Source organism: Glandiceps talaboti, chromosome 15 (genome assembly GCF_964340395.1).
Source record: "Glandiceps talaboti chromosome 15, keGlaTala1.1, whole genome shotgun sequence".
Classification (NCBI taxonomy): domain Eukaryota; kingdom Metazoa; phylum Hemichordata; class Enteropneusta; family Spengelidae; genus Glandiceps; species Glandiceps talaboti.
This window is the reverse complement of record NC_135563.1, coordinates 728533-746619: the sequence shown is the minus strand read 5'-3', so window position 1 is coordinate 746619 and position 18087 is coordinate 728533. Positions and strand designations below refer to the sequence as shown.

Here is an 18087-nt window from a genome sequence, read left to right as displayed (position 1 = left end):
CAATTGACCCTAGCAACCATGACCACACCCTTAGCAACAGTGAAATGACTGCATATTACAAAGATAACAGGGATGGGTAGGTAAGTGACTAAAGATTCAAAAATGTATGCAAATATGCCCAGTAACAGGACCACGACCATATAAACAGCTAACTTATGGTTGATATTTCAAAGATGAAAAGTGGGATGAGTAGGCAGGTTAATAAAGATTCAAAAAATGTATGCAAATAACAGCCAAATACAGTTGTGCTACAACGCCATTGGCGCTATTTTTGAAAATGTATGCAAATATCCTTAGCAACCATGCCATGCCCATAGCAACAGCCAAATGATGGTGTATTTCACAAAGATAACAGGAATTCTTAGACAAGTGAACATTCAAAAAGTGTATGAAAATGTGTCTACCAACAAGACCACGGCCATAGCAACAGCCAAATGATCGCATATATTGCAAAGATAACCGTGATTAATAGACGCCCATTTGAATAAACTTTCAAAAAATGGATGCAGATATACGTAGCAATAAGACTATGCCCATACCAACAGCCAAATGATCATGTATATTTCAAAGGATTCGTAGACAAGTGAACATACATTCAAAATAATTAATATATAATATGTAAATATGTCTAGCAACATGACCATGTCCATAGCAACAGCCAAGTGATCACGTTTATTGAAAATATAACATGGCCGAGTAGGCAACTGGATAATCATTCAGCAAACGAACACCTATACCTAGCATGGATCACCACATTGATAAACATTTTTTTTATAAATTGTATAGTTGTGCTATGCCATTATATTAGCACTATTTTTATTGAAATGTGAGTGACATGTATTGTTACTTCTCCAAACAGCTTATGAACAGGATCATCGTGTACAAACACTACAGTGTAGTGGGAGGAAATTGCAGTCCTGTACAAACACTACAGTGTAGTGAGAGGACATTGCAGTCCTGTACAAACACTAGTGTAGTGAAAGGACATTGCAGTCCTGTACAAACACTACAGTGTAGTGAGAGGAAATTGCAGTCCTGTACAAACACTACAGTTTAGTGAGAGGAAATTGCAGTCCTGTACAAACACTAAAGTGTAGTGAGAGGAAATTGCAGTCCTGTACAAACACTACAGTGTAGTGAGAGGAAATTGCAGTCCTGTACAAACACTAAAGTGTAGTGAGAGGAAATTGCAGTCCTGTACAAACACTAAAGTTTAGTGAGAGGAAATTGCAGTCCTGTACAAACACTACAGTGTAGTGAGAGGAAATTGCAGTCCTGTACAAACACTAAAGTGTAGTGAGAGGACATTGCAGTCCTGTACAAACACTAAAGTGTAGTGAGAGGAAATTGCAGTCCTGTACAAACACTAAAGTGTAGTGAGAGGACATTGCAGTCCTGTACAAACACTAAAGTGTAGTGAGAGGAAATTGCAGTCCTGTACAAACACTACAGTGTAGTGAGAGGACATTGCAGTCCTGTACAAACACTACAGTGTAGTGAGAGGACATTGCAGTCCTGTACAAACACTACAGTGTAGTGAGAGGAAATTGCAGTCCTGTATAAACACTACAGTGTAGTGAGAGGACATTGCAGTCCTGTACAAACACTACAGTGTAGTGAGAGGACATTGCAGTCCTGTACAAACACTACAGTGTAGTGAGAGGACATTGCAGTCCTGTACAAACACTAAAGTTTTAGTGAGAGGAAATTGCAGTCCTGTACAAACACTAAAGTTTAGTGAGAGGAAATTGCAGTCCTGTACAAACACTACAGTGTAGTGAGAGGACATTGCAGTCCTGTACAAACACTACAGTGTAGTGAGAGGACATTGCAGTCCTGTACAAACACTACAGTGTAGTGAGAGGACATTGCAGTCCTGTACAAACACTAAAGTGTAGTGAGAGGAAATTGCAGTCCTGTACAAACACTACAGTTTAGTGAGAGGAAATTGCAGTCCTGTACAAACACTAAAGTGTAGTGAGAGGAAATTGCAGTCCTGTACAAACACTAAAGTGGAGGCAGATGAAATTGCAGTCCTGTACAAACACTACAGTGTAGTCAGCAGAAACTACAGCCAAGGATCTTATTAGCAAAACTGAACTGATTAGGTTCAGTAGTGCTATAGGCATGGTTCGGTGTCTGTCTGTCTGTCTGTGTGTGGATGACTTAAACTCAAAAACTGTCAGACCGATTACCTTGTTATTTAGTGAGGACATTACTTTTGGTGTCTTGTTGGGAAATTGTTCAAAGCAAAATGATCAGATCACAGGTATGTGATTGGGTAAGAAAATGTCATTTTTTTGTGAATAAGCCAAATGATCATGTGTATCACAAAGATAACATCAGGGATTCATAGACAAGTGAACGAACATTTAATAAATGTATGCAAATATGTCTAGCAACATGACCATGTCATTGCAACAATGATCGTGTATATTGCAAAGATAACAACAGGGTACTCTATAGGCAACGGGATAATCATTCAGCAAATGAAAACCTATACCTAGTATGGATCAGTATGTGGATAAATATTTTTAAAAACTGTACAGTTGTGCTACTATGCCATTGGCGCTATTGTTTAAAACTCAATAATGCAAACATTTTGCTCATGTTGATGTGAATACTTATATTGAAACTGACAGATTATTTGTATTATAATGATAAAAATTGATCAACCAAGAATAACATTTTTACAATTGATACATTGTGATACTCAGTAGAAGGAATTATTTGAATTCAAAGAGAAATAAAATATTTGAATAGCTGTTTAAGTGATTTGGCCGTGCTTTTGTGGTATGATTCCTGTATCATCTGTCATGACATATGCTTTCATGTGGTGGTTCATTTAACCATGGTCATTGTCATTCTACTATAATTACAATATCCTAACAATCATTTGATGTTTTGTTATACATTTGTTTCCTATAAACAGATCCTGAGAGACCAGGACGTGCAGCTGCATACCAATACAGACCTTTGCCAGCAGCACCAAACGGTATTTAGTTAGACAATACCTATTAACTTGGACCTCTTTTCTTGAACTTCTCTTTTTGCTCTTATTCAGCTGTAAAGGAAAATGGTGAATGGGCTATAATGGTATACTGTATTATATAGTTACTCTCACACTTGTTGACACTCATGGAACACATTTTGATTCACAGATTTGTATAGTTTCATCCCTCTCACAAATTCCTCTTAATCAAAGAGACTGTTTGATTACAAAATACATTCTGAGACAGAATTATGTTTATATATATATATATATATATATATATATATATATATATATATATATATATATATATATATATATATATATATATATATATATATACAATGTATTTGTTAATAGAGTCTCAACAACACTGAGATAGACTATCTGCTACTAATATTTCCATGCACTTTATTCCAGGAATTCATAAAATACTAACAAAACCTCAGTTTTTCCTTAATAATGCTGAATTCTAACATTTTCAACAGAAGTAGATCGTAACTTTTACAATTCAAGGTGTTTATCCTATGCTGTCATTCTATGTCCTATATTAATCCAGGCTTGACATTTATCATGGTTAAAAATATGAAATGAATGTCTTGTATAAGAGTAGTATGAGTGATGGCTAATAGTTGTGAATGTATAATTTATCATTTTATTTAACTGTTACAGTATCATGAGCATAATCCTGTGAGATACAATGTGTCACATCATGTCAGCTAGCACTCAAATGCATGAGGGCATATCATACAGACTGTTATATACTGTTGTATCATATCATACAAACTATTATATACTGTTGTATCATATCATATCATATCATATCATATCATATCATACAGACTGTTATATACTGTTGTATCATATCATATAGACTGTTATATACTGTTGTATCATATCATATCATACAGACTGTTATATACTGTTGTATCATATCATATTATACAGACTGTTATACACTGTTGTATCATATCATATCATACAGACTGTTATATACTGTTGTATCATATCATATCATACAGACTGTTATATACTGTTGTATCATATCATATCACACAGACTGTTATATACTGTTGTATCATATCATATCATATCATACAGACTGTTATATACTGTTGTATCATATCATACAGACTGTTATATACTATCATATCATATCATATAGACTGTTATATCATATCATCATACAGACTTATATACTATCATATCATATCATACAGACTGTTATATACTATCATATCATATCATATCATATCATACAGACTGTTATATACTGTTGTATCATATCATACAGTAGAGCTGTATTTCTTCTACTTTGCTTCCAATTCTTGTCAGTACATGATGTAATTGGTTAGTGTCAGCACTTTGAAAAGACTATATAGAAAAAAAGCAAATTATAATACCACTACTATATATGATTTTTCATCATTTATTTATTTATTTTTATTTATTTATTCGGAAACCAACAGGAATGAAATCCCAATTACAGGCTCCACAGAACATACAAAATACAAACAAATACGTACAAACCTTACAAAACAATATATACATTAAAAAGATCCGCAGAACATACAAAATATAAACAAATACGTACAAAAATTAAAAAGCAACAATAAAAAGCACATCAAGTATAAAAATAATTCTGTACATTAGTTTTAAAATGACTAAACCTATCAAATATGTCAATACTTGAGTTATATTTGGCAGTTTCATTCATAGTGGATAGAGCCCGTGGAATGAAAGAATGCTTACGAACATTAATTCTGGTTGCAGGTACCCGAAAAGGAAAATTAAACCTTGAATTACGTTGAACATTCAGAGGGATTTGTGTCAAATAAGAACAGTTAACCACAGAATGGACACATTTGTATAAAAAACAGAGGTCAGAAACTCTCCTACGATTGAAAAGATAATTTTACATTATATATTGCAGTAAACCCCCAACAACAGCCCCCTCAACAGTTCTGAAATCTTTGGATATAGCAACAGAAGCATACATTTGATATAAATATACATAACTGTTGTACATTTTCTTAAAACTATTGTTTTGGAAATATGGAATTATAAAAAAGCAGAATGACCTCAATGCACAAATATTTGTCTTGAGTTATATAAAGTATATTATCATATTTTTTGTTGGGCTAAATTGAGCATTCTAGAAGCAATCAAAATTTTGTCCAGGTGACAGTAATTGCTCAATGTCTTGAGAACACCAAGACGCACAATATAATTTGATAATTTGAGAGCTTTTTACTGCAAACTGTCAGTCTTGTTTAATCTATGATAGACGACACTGTTTATTATGATTATCTCATGTTATCACAGAGAATGCTCCCATAGATCTTAGGGAGAATATAATGCCCTTCATCTGTACTCAATTCTCCCATAGATCTTAGGGAGAATATAACCATTCATCTCTACTCAGTTCTCCATTAGATCTTAGGGAGAATATAATGCCCTTCATCTCTACTCAATTCTCCCATAGATCTTAGGGAGAATATAATGCCCTTCATCTGTACTCAATTCTCCCATAGATCTTAGGGAGAATATAACCATTCATCTCTACTCAGTTCTCCCATAGATCTTAGGGAAAATATAATGCCCTTCATCTCATCTCTGCTCAATTCTCTCATAGATCTTAGGGAGAAATAACGCCCTTCATCTCTACTCAATTCTCCCATAGATCTTAGGGAGAATATAATGCCCTTCATCTCTGCTCAATTCTCTCATACATCTTACTAACTTGGGGAGAATATAGCACCCTCATCTCTATCAAATTATTTGTTCTATGTTTTGTTTCTTAACACTCAGGATTCCTTCAGCAAATATACAAACTAATCATTGAATGAAGAGCTGTGTGCTGTATTTTGTAAAATTAAGCTTTCTTTGCAGGTATATCTATGGTTACCACACCATAAAACAGCAAACATTATGTACTAACATGACCAATAGGTTGCCTATAACCACATCTCATTCTCCTTTCACACATCTCTTACACGTGTGTGTAACTTACTACATATACTATCATTTAGCTCATTAATGCTACTTTAGGTATGGTAAACACAGCAAATCAAGATAACTTCAAAATAGTGGTTATGAAACCTAAATAATCAACAACTGCATTTGAGTAATAGGTGTGTAGGCAATGTTATGTTTGAAACTACACCTGGTGAGTTAGGCAGTGTTATATGTGAAATTAAACCTGGTGAGTTAGGCAATGTTATGTGTGAAACTACACCATGGTGAATTAGATAGTGTTATGTGTGAAAATACACCTGGTGAGTTAGGCAATGTTATGTGTGAAAATACACCTGGTGAGTTAGGCAGTGTTATGTGTGAAACTACACCTGGTGAGTTAGGCAGTGTTATGTGTGAAACTACACCTGGTGAGATAGACAATGTTGTGTGTGAAACTACACCTGGTGAATTAGACAATGTTGTGTGTGAAACTAAACCTGGTGAATTAGACAATGTTGTGTGTGAAACTACACCTGGTGAATTAGACAGTGTTATGTGTGAAACTACACCTGGTGAGTTAGGCAATGTTATGTGTGAAACTACACCTGGCAGATTAGAGAGTGCTATGTGTGGAACTACACCTGGTGAGTTAGACAGTGTTATGTGTGAAACTACACCTGGTGAGTTAGGCAGTGTTATGTGTGAAACTACACCTGGTGAGTTAGGCAATGTTATGTGTGAAACTACACCTGGCAGATTAGATAGTGCTATGTGTGGAACTACACCTGGTGAGTTAGACAGTGTTATGTGTGGAACTACACCTGGTGAGATAGGCAGTGTTATGTGTGAAATTACACCTGGTGAGATAGGCAGTGTTATGTGTGAAACTACACCTGGTGAGATAGGCAGTGTTATGTGTGAAAATACACCTGGTGAGTTAGGCAGTGTTATGTGTGAAACTACACCTGGTGAGATAGGCAGTGTTATGTGTGAAACTACACCTGGTGAATTAGGCAATGTTATGTGTGAAAATACACCTGGTGAGTTAGGCAGTGTTATGTGTGAAACTACACCTGGTGAGATAGGCAGTGTTATGTGTGAAACTACACCTGGTGAGATAGGCAGTGTTATGTGTGAAACTACACCTGGTGAGATAGACAATGTTGTGTGTGAAACTACACCTGGTGAATTAGACAATGTTGTGTGTGAAACTAAACCTGGTGAATTAGACAATGTTGTGTGTGAAACTACACCTGGTGAATTAGACAGTGTTATGTGTGAAACTACACCTGGTGAGTTAGGCAATGTTATGTGTGAAACTACACCTGGCAGATTAGAGAGTGCTATGTGTGGAACTACACCTGGTGAGTTAGACAGTGTTATGTGTGAAACTACACCTGGTGAGTTAGGCAGTGTTATGTGTGAAACTACACCTGGTGAGTTAGGCAATGTTATGTGTGAAACTACACCTGGCAGATTAGATAGTGCTATGTGGGGAACTACACCTGGTGAGTTAGACAGTGTTATGTGTGAAACTACACCTTGTGAGTTAGGAAGTGTTATGTGTGAAACTACACCTGGTGAGTTAGGCAATGATATGTGTGAAACTACACCTGGCAGAATAGATAGTGCTATGTGTGGAACTACACCTGGTGAGTTAGACAGTGTTATGTGTGGAACTACACCTGGTGAGATAGGCAGTGTTATGTGTGAAATTACACCTGGTGAGATAGGCAGTGTTATGTGTGAAACTACACCTGGTGAGATAGGCAGTGTTATGTGTGAAAATACACCTGGTGAGTTAGGCAGTGTTATGTGTGAAACTACACCTGGTGAGATAGGCAGTGTTATGTGTGAAACTACACCTGGTGAATTAGGCAATGTTATGTGTGAAAATACACCTGGTGAGTTAGGCAGTTTTATGTGTGAAACTACACCTGGTGAGATAGGCAGTGTTATGTGTGAAACTACACCTGGTGAGATAGGCAGTGTTATGTGTGAAAATACACCTGGTGAATTAAGGAGTGTTATGTGTGCAACTACACCTGGTGAGTTAGGCAATGTTATGTGTGGAACTACATTGTGAATTAGGCAGTATTGTGTGTGAAACTACACCTGGTCAATTAGACAGTGTAAATGCACATTAGTTTGATGTGTAGAGGTGAAAGTATTTTCCTTTGAGATGGACAGTGCAGATAATTGTTTTCTCTGAAGATGGAAACAGTAGCAAAGCTTTTTCTCTTGAAGTAGAAACAATAGTTGAGTTTTACACATGCAAACTCATAATTCATTTGTTGTGCATGGCCTTTTTCATTCCATTCATAGCCATCCAGCATCCATATGACAATAGGTCATCTGTTCATCAGCCATACAGACACCAGGATTCCTTATATGGCTACCCAGCAGTGAATGAAGAAGACTACCTGTACCCATATGAAGAACCAATCAGAGGACCACAACATCCAAATGCTCAGGCCAATCAAATTGCATCATATGCACAGGCTTATGAAAATGCTTCACATCGTCAGCCATCATATGTGTATGCACCACATCAGCCATCACGTCAACATGCTCCACGAGGCCAGTCTAAGCAAACTCCACAAGGCCAGTCTAGGCAAACTCCACAAGGCCGGCCTAAACAAAAAGCTTCACGAAAACAGGCAAATCAAAATGCATCACCTGGTCAATATGGTAGCAGCAGTAATTATTACAAATCATACGGTAACAAATATTAATTGTTTAATGCACTGTTTTGGAATATGCAAAGATTGGCATTGTAATATAGAGTAAGTAATCTTGTCATCTCAGTTTATATATGCAATCATAGGGTCTATGATGCAATGTGCCATGATTGTTGTACTTGTTGTATAATTCACAAAAGGTGACAAGTTTCTAATAACTTTTTACCGACTTCCATTAAGAGTTCGTTTTACGATGAACTTGATGCACACAAGGCTTTCTTATTAAAATAGTCTCCTGTCATCTCAAAGATATAATAATCCTGTGTGCCTTTATGTTGACATTTGGTACATTTCTGTTAGATTTTAGGAATCAATTAGATTCTTGATTATTTTGATGTCCTTGTTTTTATCCCATTATGGAGTCTTGTAGCCAAAATTTAACTTTAGGCGATATCCACATTAGAATTCATTACCCACCCAAATGGATAACCAGTGTCTCGATAGTTCATATTATTTTTTGTAGTGTTAATTTGATCCTTTTTTTGACTTAGCTCAATTTTAAACAAGCACACTCAGAAAACTTGTTTGTTTGTGAATTACTATCATTGAAGAAATAAATTATCCTGTGATTTTTAATACAACAAAACTAATAAGGGGTTCAATAGTGCTATAGGCATGGTGTGGTGTCTGTCTATCTGTCTGTCTGTTTGTGCATGACTTAACTCAAAAACTGCTGGGCAAATTGTTTTGTTATTTGTTTGGGATGTTCCTTTTGGGAAGAAAAAAAGCAACATAAATTTAAAGTACTGGGCAGATTGGTCTAAAATTTGATAGGAAGGTTCTTAGGGTATGTAAATTAAGATTTGTTGATGACATGATCATTAATATGCAAATTAGGGCCAAAAATGTGTCTTTTTGGCCAAAAATCTTTAATAAGCCCCAACAGGCCACCTGAACAGGGCTGTTGCATTGTATTCTGTCCGTGTGTGCATCTGTCCGTGTGTTTCCCTCATATCTCTGGCATGCACCAACTAATTTCAACCAAACTTGGTACAAAGGTAACATACTATTGTAGACATAAGAACATCACTTTTACAACTGAATCAAATATGGCTGAATGGCAGCCATATTTGTTGTTTGTGTGTTTTCCCTCATATCTCTGGCATGCACCAACCAATTTCAACCAAACCTCACAAAAAGGTATCATGATATGTGAGACATATGCACGTCACTCTTTTTGTGTGACTGAATTAAATATGGCTGAATGGCGGCCATATTTGTTGTTAAATTTCACAATATGCATCATAACTTTGTGTAATATGTAGTGACTCCATTCAAGTGCCTACACCCATGATATCAAATGTGAGCTTTTTAAAAAGATTTTGACCTTTGACCTTAAAGTGAAAGAGGCAAATTTTGGTAATCTTCATAGCTTTACGAATGAAACATTTGAAGTGATAATCTTTTAATCATGACTTCGGTTTGACCATGTGAGGCATGTGCAACTTGAGTTACTTAATTTCATGACCTTGACCTGCATAGCAAAATGGTGGCCATATTTGTTATATAAAGCACATTTTTGCCTGTTATCTCCAAAGTTTGATACATATGGACACCATTCAAGTGTCTACCCTCACGCTATCAATAATGAGCTTTCTGATGAGACTGCGACCTTTGACCTTGACAAACATTTTCAAGGTGAAAAGAGAGAAAAGGGTTATATTCTAGCTGTACACTTAAAATGGCCAAATATTATTGCTAATTATACTGAAAACCCAACACAACAAACATTTGCATCCCTGGAAAGTCTAACAAATCATGTCCATGTTAAAATTGCCAAATGCTAATCATCTAACACAATACACATGTACAACACACAAGTTGGGAGTATGTCTTTGACTGAAGACTTGTTCCAAAACTACCATGCAGATTGTGTAATGTGGATGCATTTGCGGATGTGTAGATGAAGAAGTGTTCAGCATGTAATGATATCATCAATGATATGCAAATTAGGTAAAAAACTGAATTTTGGTCAAAAACTTATATCTCAAAAAGTACTTGGTCAATGGGGCTGATTTATGTGCTATTCTGCAGATGTTGTTATTTTATTTTACATAATTGGCCCTAGCAACCATGACTACGCCCTTAGAAACAACCAAATGCCAGTAAAATAACAACATCTGGTAGACAAGTGAGTAAATTTTTTTTTTTAATGTATGCAAATATCCCTAGCAACCATGACCACGCCCATAGAAACAACAATCAAATATAACTACAGGTATTAATAGACAAGCAATTAATCATTCCCAGACTGTATGTAAATATGCCTGCAAAAAGTCCACGCCCATATCAACTGCCAAATGATTGTGTATATTGCAAAGATAACAACAGGGCTGGACAGGCAACTGGATAATCAATTAGCAAATGAAAACCTATATTTAACATGGATCAGCATGTGGAAACTGTACAGTTGTACTACAATGCCATTGGCGCAATGTTTTATATTTGTCAAAATTTTAGCCCATTACTGAACACACCATTAAGAATTGGTAATAATTCTGAAGAAGGTTGCTAGCAAGTTTGAGATCGCGAATTTTTAAAAATTGTACCACTTGGACACAAAACAGAAAAAATTGATTTGAAAATTTTAGATCAATGTAATCACTGTAAATAAATCAATAAATGTTGGGTTCAGTTCTGGAGAGTCATTTTATGCCAAGTAATAAATGTTAGATTTTGTGGTAAATGAGTACAAAAACTACTTAAATTGACTCTTTTATCAGTTCTGCAAGAAGTTTGAATGGGAATATAAATTATGATTTTACACTTAATATAATGATTATGTCAGAAAACACCTAGGAGTGGTGAATATTTAATATAATGATTATGTCAATAAACACCTAGGAGTGGTGAATATTTAATATAATGATTATGTCAATAAACATCTAGGAGTGGTGAATATTTAATATAATGATTACGTCAATAAACACCTAGGAGTGGTGAATATTTAATATAATGATTATGTCAGTAAACACCTAGGAGTGGTGAATATTTAATATAATGATTATGTCAATAAACACCTAGGAGTGGTGAATATTTAATATAATGATTATGTCAATAAACATCTAGGAGTGGTGAATATTTAATATAATGATTACGTCAATAAACACCTAGGAGTGGTGAATATTTAATATAATGATTATGTCAATAAACACCTAGGAGTGGTGAATATTTAATATAATGATTATGTCAATAAACACCTAGGAGTGGTGAATATTTAATATAATGATTATGTCAATAAACACCTAGGAGTGGTGAATATTTAATATAATGATTATGTCACTAAACACCTAGGAGTGGTGAATATTTAATATAATGATTATGTCAATAAACACCTAGGAGTGGTGAATATTTAATATAATGGTTATGTCAATAAACACCTAGGAGTGGTGAATATTTAATATAATGATTATGCCAATAAACATCTAGGAGTGGTGAATATTTAATATAATGATTATGTCAATAAACACCTAGGAGTGGTGAATATTTAATATAATGGTTATGTCAGTAAACACCTAGGAGTGGTGAATATTTAATATAATGATTATGTCAATAAACACCTAGGAGTGGTGAATATTTAATATAATGATTATGTCAATAAACACCTAGGAGTGGTGAATATTTAATATAATGAGTATGTCAATAAACATCTAGGAGTGGTGAATATTTAATATAATGATTATGTCAATAAACATCTAGGAGTGGTGAATATTTAATATAATGATTATGTCAATAAACACCTAGGAGTGGTGAATATTTAATATAATGAGTATGTCAATAAACATCTAGGAGTGGTGAATATTTAATATAATGATTATGTCAATAAACATCTAGGAGTGGTGAATATTTAATATAATGATTATGTCAGTAAACACCTAGGAGTGGTGAATATTTAATATAATGGTTATGTCAATAAACATCTAGGAGTGGTGAATATTTAATATAATGATTATGTCAATAAACACCTAGGAGTGGTGAATATTTAATATAATGGTTATGTCAATAAACACCTAGGAGTGGTGAATATTTAATATAATGATTATGTCAATAAACACCTAGGAGTGGTGAATATTTAATATAATGGTTATGTCAATAAACACCTAGGAGTGGTGAATATTTAATATAATGATTATGTCAATAAACATCTAGGAGTGGTGAATATTTAATATAATGATTATGTCAATAAACACCTAGGAGTGGTGAATATTTAATATAATGATTATGTCAATAAACACCTAGGAGTGGTGAATATTTAATATAATGATTATGTCAGTAAACACCTAGGAGTGGTGAATATTTAATATAATGATTATGTCAATAAACACCTAGGAGTGGTGAATATTTAATATAATGATTATGTCAATAAACACCTAGGAGTGGTGAATATTTAATATAATGATTATGTCAGTAAACACCTAGGAGTGGTGAATATTTAATATAATGATTATGTCAATAAACATCTAGGAGTGGTGAATATTTAATATAATGATTATGTCAATAAACACCTAGGAGTGGTGAATATTTAATATAATGATTATGTCAATAAACACCTAAGAGTGGTGAATATTTAATATAATGATTATGTCAATAAACACCTAGGAGTGGTGAATATTTAATATAATGATTATGTCAGTAAACACCTAGGAGTGGTGAATATTTAATATAATGATTATGTCAATAAACACCTAGGAGTGGTGAATATTTAATATAATGATTATGTCAATAAACACCTAGGAGTGGTGAATATTTAATATAATGGTTATGTCAATAAACACCTAGGAGTGGTGAATATTTAATATAATGATTATGTCAATAAACATCTAGGAGTGGTGAATATTTAATATAATTATTATGTCAATAAACACCTAGGAGTGGTGAATATTTAATATAATGATTATGTCAATAAACACCTAGGAGTGGTGAATATTTAATATAATGATTATGTCAGTAAACACCTAGGAGTGGTGAATATTTAATATAATGATTATGTCAATAAACATCTAGGAGTGGTGAATATTTAATATAATGGTTATGTCAATAAACACCTAGGAGTGGTGAATATTTAATATAATGATTATGTCAATAAACATCTAGGAGTGGTGAATATTTAATATAATTATTATGTCAATAAACACCTAGGAGTGGTGAATATTTAATATAATGATTATGTCAATAAACACCTAGGAGTGGTGAATATTTAATATAATGATTATGTCAGTAAACACCTAGGAGTGGTGAATATTTAATATAATGATTATGTCAATAAACATCTAGGAGTGGTGAATATTTAATATAATGATTATGTCAATAAACATCTAGGAGTGGTGAATATTTAATATAATGATTATGTCAATAAACACCTAGGAGTGGTGAATATTTAATATAATGGTTATGTCAATAAACACCTAGGAGTGGTGAATATTTAATATAATGATTATGTCAATAAACATCTAGGAGTGGTGAATATTTAATATAATTATTATGTCAATAAACACCTAGGAGTGGTGAATATTTAATATAATGATTATGTCAATAAACACCTAGGAGTGGTGAATATTTAATATAATGATTATGTCAATAAACATCTAGGAGTGGTGAATATTTAATATAATGATTATGTCAATAAACATCTAGGAGTGGTGAATATTTAATATAATGATTATGTCAATAAACACCTAGGAGTGGTGAATATTTAATATAATGATTATGTCAATAAACATCTAGGAGTGGTGAATATTTAATATAATGATTATGTCAATAAACATCTAGGAGTGGTGAATATTTAATATAATGATTATGTCAGTAAACACCTAGGAGTGGTGAATATTTAATATAATGATTATGTCACTAAACACCTAGGAGTGGTGAATATTTAATATAATGATTATGTCAATAAACATCTAGGAGTGGTGAATATTTAATATAATGATTATGTCAATAAACACCTAGGAGTGGTGAATATTTAATATAATGATTATGTCAATAAACACCTAGGAGTGGTGAATATTTAATATAATGATTATGTCAGTAAACACCTAGGAGTGGTGAATATTTAATATAATGATTATGTCAGTAAACACCTAGGAGTGGTGAATATTTAATATAATGATTATGTCAATAAACACCTAGGAGTGGTGAATATTTAATATAATGATTATGTCAGTAAACACCTAGGAGTGGTGAATATTTAATATAATGATTATGTCACTAAACACCTAGGAGTGGTGAATATTTAATATAATGATTATGTCAATAAACACCTAGGAGTGGTGAATATTTAATATAATGATTATGTCAATAAACACCTAAGAGTGGTGAATATTTAATATAATGATTATGTCAATAAACACCTAGGAGTGGTGAATATTTAATATAATGATTATGTCAGTAAACACCTAGGAGTGGTGAATATTTAATATAATGGTTATGTCAATAAACACCTAGGAGTGGTGAATATTTAATATAATGATTATGTCAATAAACATCTAGGAGTGGTGAATATTTAATATAATGATTATGTCAATAAACACCTAGGAGTGGTGAATATTTAATATAATGATTATGTCAATAAACACCTAGGAGTGGTGAATATTTAATATAATGATTATGTCAATAAACACCTAGGAGTGGTGAATATTTAATATAATGATTATGTCAGTAAACACCTAGGAGTGGTGAATATTTAATATAATGATTATGTCAATAAACACCTAGGAGTGGTGAATATTTAATATAATGATTATGTCAATAAACACCTAGGAGTGGTGAATATTTAATATAATGGTTATGTCAATAAACACCTAGGAGTGGTGAATATTTAATATAATGATTATGTCAATAAACATCTAGGAGTGGTGAATATTTAATATAATTATTATGTCAATAAACACCTAGGAGTGGTGAATATTTAATATAATGATTATGTCAATAAACACCTAGGAGTGGTGAATATTTAATATAATGATTATGTCAGTAAACACCTAGGAGTGGTGAATATTTAATATAATGATTATGTCAATAAACATCTAGGAGTGGTGAATATTTAATATAATGATTATGTCAATAAACATCTAGGAGTGGTGAATATTTAATATAATGATTATGTCAATAAACACCTAGGAGTGGTGAATATTTAATATAATGGTTATGTCAATAAACACCTAGGAGTGGTGAATATTTAATATAATGATTATGTCAATAAACATCTAGGAGTGGTGAATATTTAATATAATTATTATGTCAATAAACACCTAGGAGTGGTGAATATTTAATATAATGATTATGTCAATAAACACCTAGGAGTGGTGAATATTTAATATAATGATTATGTCAGTAAACACCTAGGAGTGGTGAATATTTAATATAATGATTATGTCAATAAACATCTAGGAGTGGTGAATATTTAATATAATGATTATGTCAATAAACATCTAGGAGTGGTGAATATTTAATATAATGATTATGTCAATAAACACCTAGGAGTGGTGAATATTTAATATAATGATTATGTCAATAAACATCTAGGAGTGGTGAATATTTAATATAATGATTATGTCAATAAACATCTAGGAGTGGTGAATATTTAATATAATGATTATGTCAGTAAACACCTAGGAGTGGTGAATATTTAATATAATGATTATGTCACTAAACACCTAGGAGTGGTGAATATTTAATATAATGATTATGTCAATAAACATCTAGGAGTGGTGAATATTTAATATAATGATTATGTCAATAAACACCTAGGAGTGGTGAATATTTAATATAATGATTATGTCACTAAACACCTAGGAGTGGTGAATATTTAATATAATGATTATGTCAATAAACATCTAGGAGTGGTGAATATTTAATATAATGATTATGTCAATAAACACCTAGGAGTGGTGAATATTTAATATAATGATTATGTCAGTAAACACCTAGGAGTGGTGAATATTTAATATAATGATTATGTCAATAAACATCTAGGAGTGGTGAATATTTAATATAATGATTATGTCAATAAACACCTAGGAGTGGTGAATATTTAATACAATGATTATGTCAATAAACATCTAGGAGTGGTGAATATTTAATATAATGGTTATGTCAGTAAACACCTAGGAGTGGTGAATATTTAATATAATGATTATGTCAATAAACACCTAGGAGTGGTGAATATTTAATATAATGATTATGTCAGTAAACACCTAGGAGTGGTGAATATTTAATATAATGATTATGTCAATAAACATCTAGGAGTGGTGAATATTTAATATAATGATTATGTCAGTAAACACCTAGGAGTGGTGAATATTTGATATAATGGTTATGTCAATAAACACCTAGGAGTGGTGAATATTTAATATAATGATTATGTCACTAAACACCTAGGAGTGGTGAATATTTAATATAATGATTATGTCAATAAACACCTAGGAGTGGTGAATATTTAATATAATGATTATGTCAATAAACATCTAGGAGTGGTGAATATTTAATATAATGATTATGTCAATAAACACCTAGGAGTGGTGAATATTTAATATAATGATTATGTCAGTAAACACCTAGGAGTGGTGAATATTTAATATAATGATTATGTCAATAAACACCTAGGAGTGGTGAATATTTAATATAATGAGTATGTCAATAAACATCTAGGAGTGGTGAATATTTAATATAATGATTATGTCAATAAACATCTAGGAGTGGTGAATATTTAATATTATGATTATGTCAATAAACACCTAGGAGTGGTGAATATTTAATATAATGAGTATGTCAATAAACATCTAGGAGTGGTGAATATTTAATATAATGATTATGTCAATAAACATCTAGGAGTGGTGAATATTTAATATAATGAGTATGTCAATAAACATCTAGGAGTGGTGAATATTTAATATAATGATTATGTCAATAAACATCTAGGAGTGGTGAATATTTAATATAATGATTATGTCAATAAACACCTAGGAGTGGTGAATATTTAATATAATGATTATGTCAATAAACATCTAGGAGTGGTGAATATTTAATATAATGATTATGTCAATAAACACCTAGGAGTGGTGAATATTTAATATAATGATTATGTCAATAAACACCTAGGAGTGGTGAATATTTAATATAATGATTATGTCAATAAACATCTAGGAGTGGTGAATATTTAATATAATGATTATGTCAATAAACACCTAGGAGTGGTGAATATTTAATATTATGATTATGTCAATAAACACCTAGGAGTGGTGAATATTTAATATAATGATTATGTCAATAAACACCTAGGAGTGGTGAATATTTAATATAATGATTATGTCAATAAACACCTAGGAGTGGTGAATATTTAATATAATGATTATGTCAATAAACACCTAGGAGTGGTGAATATTTAATATAATGATT

At 32.4% G+C, this 18087-nt stretch overlaps 1 protein-coding gene across 6 annotated transcripts in view; it reads left to right on the top strand.

Moving 5' to 3' along the window:
• The window catches only part of LOC144446079 (prominin-1-A-like), a 205878-nt gene that overhangs the window by 175466 nt on the left and 12325 nt on the right, over positions 1-18087 (top strand). For 3 of the 6 annotated variants that reach the window (XM_078135771.1, XM_078135770.1, XM_078135769.1), the window contains 2 exons: positions 2933-2995; positions 8276-8671. In XM_078135771.1, the coding sequence (XP_077991897.1) occupies positions 2933-2995; positions 8276-8671 (459 nt within the window). Of the gene's footprint in view, positions 1-2932; positions 2996-4765; positions 4928-8275; positions 8672-18087 lie in introns of those variants that run through there. The other 3 variants (XM_078135773.1, XM_078135774.1, XM_078135772.1) reach the window with 3 other exon arrangements.